The sequence below is a fragment of the Camelus bactrianus genome, chromosome X (assembly GCF_048773025.1).
Source record: "Camelus bactrianus isolate YW-2024 breed Bactrian camel chromosome X, ASM4877302v1, whole genome shotgun sequence".
In the NCBI taxonomy this organism is placed as follows: Eukaryota; Metazoa; Chordata; class Mammalia; order Artiodactyla; family Camelidae; genus Camelus; species Camelus bactrianus.
In genome coordinates, this window is record NC_133575.1 from 29831919 (window position 1) to 29841857 (window position 9939).

A 9939-nucleotide genomic window follows, 5' to 3' on the forward strand; every position below is an offset into this window, starting at 1 on the left:
CCAGGAAGTACTCATCTTGGCGTCAGGTGGGCTCAGTGGCGGGCCACAGATGATGAAAGGCAGGACGTTAATACATAGTGTCTCCCGCAGGAGGAATTTTCATTTTAAGATGAGGGAAGGACCAAAGCGGGATTAGAAAGAAGAGTGCGGGCATTTTACTATTGCCCCACTTAAATAATAAACCATTCTACTAAATAAACCCAGATTTAGGTACAGAAGAACCTCAAAGAGAAAATTAAATACACACACGCACACACACGCACCCCCCAGCAATTTTGGGAAACTGAAATGACTGCTCAGGGATGCCCTTTTCTGCCAGCTGTCTCACTGATGGCTTGATTGTGTTTTCTCCGGCAGCTACCTTCTCCCTGATGATAACAAAGCCACCAAGCACAAAACTCTGGTAATAAAAAAGAGTGTTAACCCTCAGTGGAATCATACTTTCATGTTCAGTGGCCTGAATCCCCAGGATATAAAGAATGTTTGCCTAGAACTGACCGTCTGGGACAAGGAGGCCTTTTCCAGCAACATCTTTCTGGGAGGAGTGCGTTTGAATTCCGGAAGCGGTGAGGGACCTGGGGCTTCTGATGGGGTGGGGTGGGGGAGGCGGAGAAGGACTTCCAAGACTAACTTTACTTCATCCTCTTCTCAGTTCTCTCCAGCGCTTGCAGCCCTTACTCACACTGGTTGAATTAAAAGGAAATCAGTTTATTCCCTAAAAAAAATTACATCTCAGGTGGTTCAAACAGGTCATGGAAACACTCCACTGATGCCACAACTACAGCAGGGTGAATTGGGGGAAAATTGCAGCGGTAGAGCACGTGCAGCCCTGCAAAATCTCATCCCAAAGCTAGGGCCAGACATAGGTGGTCTGTGTGCCCTGTGGTCAGTGTTCCTGTGGAGAACGACCCCGCCACTCTGATGGTCTACTTATTTATAGATTAAGGAGAGCCAAGACTATATCTGCTATTAAATGAAAACTGCCCAGTCACAGAAGTGGCCTTGTTCGAAAGGGAGAGCCCAGTCCAGCCTGTTCTTCTGTCATGTTAACTCAGTCCAGATGAGCCAGCTTTCTGCTTAAACTACCAAAGTGAGGAAGCAGTGAGTCCCAAGGGCCATTCTGATTTGTTCCTCATCATCCGGGCAGAAGAGAGTCATGCAGGCTGCAAAGGATGTATTCCATGCTCACGCCACTCACTAGCTGTGGTGAGGACAGGGCTCTCTGGTCAACAGGCCCCCTCAGAGGTTGACAGGTGTCTTCCAGAAGATCAAAACATTTCATTTGTTAAATATAATGCTCCCTCTTCTCATCTTTAGGTGTGAGCCATGGGAAGAACGTGGATTGGATGGACTCTAAGGGGGAAGAGCAACGCCTTTGGCAGAAGATGGTGGACAATCCTGGGACTCCTGTAGAGGGCGTACTCATGCTCCGTTCCAGCATGGGGAAGAGTAAACTCTGAAGGTACCAGTTCTCCTAAATGAGGCCTCCAGGGACTGTCTGGTTGTTACTTCCGACCAGCAGCAGGCTTGGGACCTGGATTCTGCTTCCCTGCCATTTCTCACCTGAGGGTATTGGGATGCGAGGGGAGAGATGTGAGTGTTACGAACATTTATGGTCTTGCCAAGTGTCTACAAAAGCTTGCACCTCTATGTGTCCAGGGGCCGGGGCTTTTTGTGTTTGGATGATAGAAGGTGTACCACGCTGTCCTATCAACAAGCAGATTGTGCAATGATTCATAGGTTTTCCACCAGAAGGGAAATAGCATGTGCTTGTTTGAAACTCTGATTGAGATGGAGAGTCCCCAGATTTATTCTTATTATAAGTTGCTTTAGGTTTTCTCCAGGTCTGAGGGAAAAGGAGGCCACTGGAATGTAGACCACTTGAAGAGTAAGAAGAAGGGATATTGTTTACCTTTTCCTCACCCTGCGAGTCCCCATGATGGAAAGAAGGCATTGTGGAGGTGGTTGCTGGGGCAAGGGGGTGGCCCTCTTCTTATAGCAAACTTGTGGATTAATCAGGTAAGTTTTCAAGATGAGCCAACAGGTTTTTCTCTGGTGACCATATAATTTATAATCTAAATCATCCCACTTTGGGGAGTGAAGAGAGCCAAATCATTATCCCAGAAAAGCAGATGTCAACCAGGATTAACCTGAGAGAATTGGGATATAGGGTCACCCTACTTATGATCTAGCTGTTAGAGAGCTCTGTTGTAAACATTTCTTTTATAAAATGTTCTAAGCCACTAACTAAAAGGGAATAAGAAATAATACACATTTTGAGCCCCTACTTGGGTCACATCTACTATATCCCATTGATCAAAGGAAGTCACGTGGCCAAGCCCAAAATCAGAAGGAAGGGATGAAAGGTTGTGGCCTGTAGTTCAGTCTACCATACCGCTTGTCCCCTGGAATTCCAGATGCTTTAGCCACCAAACTTAGATGAAAGGTAGTTAAAGGTGAAAGGGACCTCAGACCTGGTTCCTCATTTTGACAATTCCACATGTGACTCCCAGAGAAGAGACATGACTTGCCCAAGATCATATAGAAGCTGTGACTGTATCTGGACTTAAATCCAGGTGAGACTCCTAGGCCCATGTTCTTTCCACTGCAGTCTTTAGCATCATCCTATGCTTATTGGGATGGACAAGAGGACTTAGATCAAGGAAGGTGGAGCGAAGTTTGATTATTTGTGTATGAACATACCTGACCAAGTCTTCTTCTGGAGTCATGTTTTAGCCCCTCAGCTCATTTTTTCACTTGAATTCATGTCAAATCCTCAAAACGATGGATAATGAATTTTAGTAGTAGGAAAGCTAGAATCATCGTCAGGCTTATTCTAGCTAATTGTTTCATGTTCTAAATTTCTTCTTGAATTTTGAGGACGAATTTAAGCATATATTTAGTTATTATTCTTCGTAAGGGGGATAAGCAATCCATGTTCACTATTATTCAAAAATAGGCTGTCTAATTCTAGGAAATTGGCATTATTGGTCTAGTGTAGCTTAGTACATACTGTACAATTTTATTTTTAAACTCACATCCATATCTTTATGTTGCCCTTCTTAAAAACAAATCAAAAAGTGTAAGATCATCGCTACTTCCTATATTGGAAAAATAAATTGTCTTTGGGCTTGATGTGACTCAGCATGTCTTCAATGACATTTTTAGGGGAGGTGAGAAGGTGGCAATGGTGAAGCCTAGAGACATCTCTAAAGTAGACAAAATGAAATAGATTTATTCACTAATAATAAAAGTGGCAAAATAATCAATTCCAAAATTAATAACTTGAACTCAAGACGAGCATTACCTTGATGTATTCAGACCTTTGCCACATTTAGAGCAATTCTCTGTATCGTGATTTCATATACTCCAACATCTAACTGGGTCTTTCCATAATGCAAGACCCAGGTATGCAGAAGTCCAGCAGAAACCTGTTGGTGTGGTTCTCAGAGATAAAAGAGAAATTGATCTTTAGGTTACTCTTTTTTACTAAGTATAGTGTAGAAGTACAAAGAATATTTTTAAATACAGGTGATAAATGTGAAAGGCACAAAATTCAAAATAGGTCTGAATTGTGAAAAGTTAAGTCTTACCCTTCCTCTTCCATATCAGAGTATATTGACAGTCTCGTTCATTTTTTATGGCTACAGGGTATTACATTATAGGGATATATTAAATTTACTTAACCAGTCCTATCAAATGCCACATTAAATATGGTTAACTAAGCTATATATGTTTGGTGGCTTTTCTAAGCCATCTTTTTTTAAAAAAAAATAAACACTTTGAAATTCAAAATAAGATGTATATAATACACAGCAGCAATTCTACTTTGGGGGTATTTATCCTACAGAAATAGATACATATGTGAGAAGTGAGTGCATATAAGGGTATTTATTGCAAAGGACTGGAAACAACCCAAAAGCCCACCAACAGATGCTTTCTGTAATATCATACATGCCTGATTTTTCTGTTTCATCGATTGCTCCCTTTCCTTCTCTGTTAAAGGTGGTTTTTTTTTGTTGTTGTTGTTGTTGTTAAATTGAAGTGTAGTCAGTTACAATGTGTCAGTTTCTGGTGTAGAGCACAATGTCCCAGTCATATATATACATATATAGTCAGTTTCATATTCTTTTTCATTAAAGGTTATTATAAGATATTGAATATAGTTCCCTGTGCTATACAGAAGAAACTTGTTTTTTAAAATCTATTATTACATACAGTGGCTAATATTTGTAAATCTCAAACTCCCAAATTTATCCCTTCCCACCTGCTTTCCCCAATAACCATAAGATTGTTTACTATGTCTGCAAGTCTGTTTCTGTTTTGTAGATGAGTTCATAGTGGCCTTTTTTTCTTTTTTTTCTTAGATTCCACATATAAGTGATATCATACGGTATTTTTCTTTCTCGTTCTGGCTTACTTAGAATGACGATCTCTAGGTCCATCCATGTTGCTGCAAATGGCATTATTTTATTCTTTTTTATGGCTGAATAGTATTCCATTGTATGAATATACCACAACTGCTCTATCCAGTCATCCTTTGTTAAAGATTGTTGAGTGTTAAAAATTTGATTCTTTGATGCTTGTCCTTTGTTTTCTTGTCACTTTATCGACCCTCTCAGGCATTATCATGTATTGGATCCTCTTGGTTTTATGACCATTTACATGCTTATAACTTCAGATTCACATCCCAACCCAGACCCTTCCCCTCAGCCCCAGGCCCAGATCCAGCTGCCTGTATGACATCTCTACCAAGATAGCTTGTGTTTTCAACATGTTACAAAATGAACTCTTTCTTCTACCCTCTCCCTTACACTCATGTCTTTCTGTTCTGGTACACCCTGTCCAGTACCTGGTACCATCATCCAACAGCTTATACTAACTAGACACTGGGTAGTGGTCTTTTTTTTTTTTAATTATTGACATATAGCTGACTTACAATATTATATTAATTTCAGCTGTACAACATAATTTGATATTTTTATAGATTATACTCCATACAAAGTTGTTACAATATATTGACTATATTCCATGTGGTATACATTACATCCTTGTAACTTATTTATTTTATACCTTGTAGTGTGTACCTGTTAATCCCTTTCACCTATTTTACCCCTCCCCTGATTACTTTACCCTCTTGTAACCACTAGTTTGTTCTATGTGTCTGTGAATCTATTTCTGTTTTGTTATATTTGTTTGTGTTTTATTTTTTAAATTCCACATATAAGTGAAAACATAGAGTATTTGTCTTTCTCTGTCTGACTTATTTCACTAAGCATGGTACCCTCCAAGTCCATTCATATTGCTGCAAATGGCAACATTCCATTTTTTTTATGGCTGGCTAATGTTCCATTGTATGTATATACCACATCTTCTTTACTCATTCATCTGTTGATGGACACTAAGGTTGTTTCTATAACTTGGTGATTGTAAATAACGCTGCTATGAACATTGGGTGCATATATCTTTTCAAATTAGTGATCTTTGATGTATGTCTTTTCCTTACCCTCGGGCAAAATCAATCCGGAAATCATCGATTCTGCCTCCTAAATATTTCAAAAACCTGCCAATTTGTCACCATCTCCGTGCCACCACCCAAGTACAAGCCGCCATTACCCCTTTCTACAATTATGACAGTCTCCCAGCTGCTCTCTATGCAGCCACTCTTGCCCTCCCTCAATCCACTCTCCATATGGTGGCCAGATATTCCCAACATGTTATTTTCAAATGTTTGAACATGCAGAAAAGTTGAAATGCTTTTAGGGTGAACACTGTGGTACCCACTACCTAAATTCAGCTTCGTTAGCAGTACTTAGTCATTATTATCTGTCCATCTACAGAGTGATCTTTTTTAAAATGCAGATCTCATCCTGCTTTAAAACCCTCTGTGGCTTTCACTTGCCCTGAGAATAATGTCCAGATTCTTCTTCCTGGCATGCCAGGCCCTGTATAAGATCGTTGCTGCCTCCTCTCCGCTCATCCCAGGCCATGACTCCCCTCCCGTTCTCTTCCGCCACACAGTGCCTTTTTCTGCTTCTCAGTTGTACGAGCCTCTATCCCATCTCATGTCTTTTGCAAAGGAATCTTCTTGCCCCTTCTCCACATTGGTCTGCTTTCCATTAATCATCCAGACCTTAAACGTTACCTCCTCAGGGAAACCTCCCCTGACCCCCCCTCTGCCTGGCTAGGTCACAACAGCTTACCTCTATTTCCCCTTCGCTACCTACATCACAATTATAAGAAATTATCCATGCAATGAGTCTTTTAATGCCTGTGTCAATTCCCTCCCCACCACATCCCTAGAATGTAAGATTCATAAGGGTAGCGATGTTATTTATATTTTTTCACAGCTATATCCCCTGTGCTTAGTTCAGAGTGGATAATGAAAAAATTATTTGTGGATTAAGTGAAAATGAAAAAAAAATGTTACATCAGAGAATGTTAGACCAGTAAGCATCTTGAGAGATGACTGTTCCTAACTTCCAATTAATAGACAAAGAAACTGGGACCCACATAGATCAAGAAAAATCTCTGAATATGATTGCTGATTGATCTTTTCAAAGCAACCCTCCCACAAGTACTGTAGTTAAAACCCTAGACAGTTCAGCCCAGCCGCTCTTGGCATAGATAAAAGCATAGAGTGTGCTCTCCAGCCCAGCATCTCAGCTTCTCAGAAGAAGAGATCGTGGCCTTGTCTGGAGGATCCTGCTCCCTATTTGGAGCAGCCCTCAATTTTCCCTCAGTTGAATCTGATGAGTTGTAAAGGGACATGGGCCAGCTTACAAGCCTGACATGATCCATTCAGTTTGTAAATAGCACTGCAGGACACATAGCACATTCAGTGTATCAGCACTCATTTCGCTTATGCTGTTATTGTCAGTGAAATTATCAGGATATAGATTTTCAGGCCACAAAAGCACCACCAGCAAAGATATTTGGGTGAAACTTTTTATTCGTGGCCTCCTTTTCCTTAAGAAACTTACACAAATATATGATCAATCATGATTAAGGACTTAGCTAAACTGATGGGTGAATTGAGCCTACCTGATTCGCAGTAATACTAGCCTCCTCATCACCTGCTACCGCAAGGTTTCTATGTGGCAGGGGAGCAGAAGGCTGTGGGACAAATAAGAGCAAAGCCCACTTTCAGAAGCAAAGTGGATCCAGATATCACATCCCAGAAGCACCTCAGAGTGAAATACTATGGCACTTGGGGCTGTGATCAGTGTTTGTTTTTTCTTCCATGTAGATATTTCACATTAAACTGAGCGTTGCCTTTAGAAGTTGGCAGAAGGGCTTTCCTCCCAACATGGTATCATTTATGGCCTCTAAAATGAAAACATAAATCAAATGAGGACATTCATACAGGCAAAACTATAACAAAGATTGGATTTGGCAAGGTTTGAACAAGAGCCATGGAAATTGGGCCATATCAAGGATTCCAAAGGCTTGTCTGAATCATCTAGGGTGTGAATTTAATACACTGATTCCAAAGCATTGCCGCAAACCTCCTGAACAAAATCTCCAGAAAACTCCATCATTTTTATCTTGGGTTATTCTAATATGAATGATCACAGTTTGAGAAACACTGCATTAGAGGACAGATTATGTTGACTGTATTATTTGGACCAACTCTACATCATGATGACAAATTGGATTTGGCTAACCTGGGCATTATTAATTGGAAGGCAACCATGATGAGGTGGAAGTAGCCTAAACTTGAACTCAGATTGACATCAGTTCAAGTCTTGACTAGACTACTTACCAACCAAGTGACCTCTCATTCGAGTTAATTATCCGTTCTAGGCCTTGATCTACTTGCCTCTAAACTAGGGATAATTAGGCTATCTTGGAGTAATTGAAGCTATCAAATGACATAATATGTGTAAATATGCTTTGTAAATTTTAACCCACTGTGGAAAAAAAGGTCATTATTAGTGAGCTAGAAATAGCAACCTGTGGTTCATAATCTCTTAAGCCCCTCTTTTCCTGAGAGCTTTGTTAGGTCTTAATCATTCTATGTACAATGAAGTGGTCCCCAGTGTACAGCAACAATACAAAAAAAAACCCTTACTTCGCTGTGTCACCCGTTGTAGGTGATAGTAATTTATCTATATTTAGGCTGGAATTTCCTACTTTATCTGATTAGGTAATATGTATTGCAAAAGTGTTTGATCTGATGAAGAGAAAACCTGGTCAGTTTTTTGTTAAAAGGTTATTGAACCCATAAGTAAACCGTTTCCACCTTTCTCCTTAACACCTTTCAGTGTAATGACCCATCTCTTTCTATAGCCCATCGCCTATCCCCCATGTCAGAGAGATCAATCCTGCCTTCCTCACAGGCATGTTGTTCAGAATCATGCTTTTTATCTACAGAAGGAAGCTTACCATTTTGTCAACACAAATTCCACCAAAATATAGATTGCTGTTGTCATTATAAGGAATGCAGTGTTTCAAAGAGTAGTGATCGTGCCTTATTTATTACCTCATTAGAATTTATCAAACTATCCTGGTAGAGGGTTCCTTTCATACTTGGTCAAGGGAAGGAAAATATATAGTTAGTATCACCTATAAGATAGTAGATCATATTTTTCTCTCCAGTATTTCAGCACAAGAGGATACTTGTCTCTAATTTGTTTTCCTTTTTCTCTGACTGAGGCAGAAATTAATACCACAAGCAAGTAAGATATTTCATTATAATAGTTAAAGCAAAAGTTTAAATCATTGGCATCTGCTGAGAAAAAAAGGTCTCTTTATACAAAGACAGAGAACTAGGTATGTATTTGAATCTAAATATTTTATTTTTACCCCTTTATCGTTAGATCTGTTTACTTTGGAGAAGGAATCTGATTGTTTCCTCCAAGCATTTTCTTCTACTCAGCCGAAGTTTCATTTTGTGTTCAGAAAGTTGAAACTTGTTTGTGCAGATCCATGGGAACTGATGAGTCCCAACAGTGAAACGTTTAAAATCTTTCACATTTGGTAAGAAGGAAGGAAGGGAGCCATTCTGTTACAAAACAGTTTATGTCAATCATTTCTGTTTGAACTGTAGTTGGAGTCATCAAGCATTGGTACTGTATTTTCATTTTCATCCTTTTCAATATTCATTATTCATAAATGGACATTTTTGAGGAGAGATCATTGGCTTTCAGTTGATGTGAAGAAATAAATGTCTAGACTTTCTGGAGTCTTCTTGCTTTTGACCTTGCTCACTACCCACAATTAATTTGACCTCCGTAATTCCTAAGTATCTTCTTCCCTTGTCTTTCTAACTGATGGGTGCAGCCCAGAACCTTAGGAGATGCCCTTTAATGCTTTTTTCACGTGGATTAATGGAAATGTTATTATTAATTTTAACTCTTTCCTGTCACCTCTGAACCCAGCTCCTTTAGAGTCATTTGTTTACAAAGCATCTGAATACAGAGTCAGGTGGAAGGAGGGAGTACTGCCCTTGCTGCTTCCCAGGGTATCAAATTATAACGGGTACCAAACACCCCTGGAAAGGTAATGAGGTAGAGAACTCCTCTCAGAAAGAGTATGGTATTAGCAGGAAGAAATGATGTCTGCTTGAGTACCTAAGTGTGTTGTGGACCTCATGCCCGAAGAGCAATTCATGGTTGATGAAAGATAGGTCTGGTTAGAGACAGGGCTTCTGTTTTGCTGAATGGGATATATAACCTGGGACAGGTATGAATTGCTAAGGACATTAGGGAAAAGTGGATTTGCTTCCATTGGAGATTTCCGTCCATTGGAGATTTCCTGTATCTCTTCCACCAGGCAGGATTCCTCAAAATACACGTTGCATAAATATTTAAAGACCCTTCAAGAGGAGAACCACATCATCATGGCAAGAATCAGCCCAACTCTGAAGGCACTAGTTCCCCATTCCTGGGTTGAGTGTAGTTGTCACAGGCTGGCTGTTTTTCTCTGGGCCTGAAC

General features: G+C 40.0%; 1 protein-coding gene across 5 annotated transcripts in view; it reads left to right on the plus strand.

The window, feature by feature from the left end:
* The window catches only part of SYTL5 (synaptotagmin like 5), a 215836-nt gene extending 206649 nt beyond the window's left edge, over nt 1-9187 (plus strand). For 4 of the 5 annotated variants that reach the window (XM_045512502.2, XM_045512505.2, XM_045512506.2 and 1 more), the window contains exons 16-17: nt 358-566; nt 1318-9187. In XM_045512502.2, the coding sequence (XP_045368458.1) occupies nt 358-566; nt 1318-1460 (352 nt within the window). In that variant the 3' untranslated portion in view covers nt 1461-9187. The remainder of the gene's footprint in view (nt 1-357; nt 567-1317) is intronic. The other variant, XM_045512503.2, reaches the window with a different exon arrangement.
* The last annotated feature ends 752 nt before the right edge of the window (nt 9188-9939 follow it).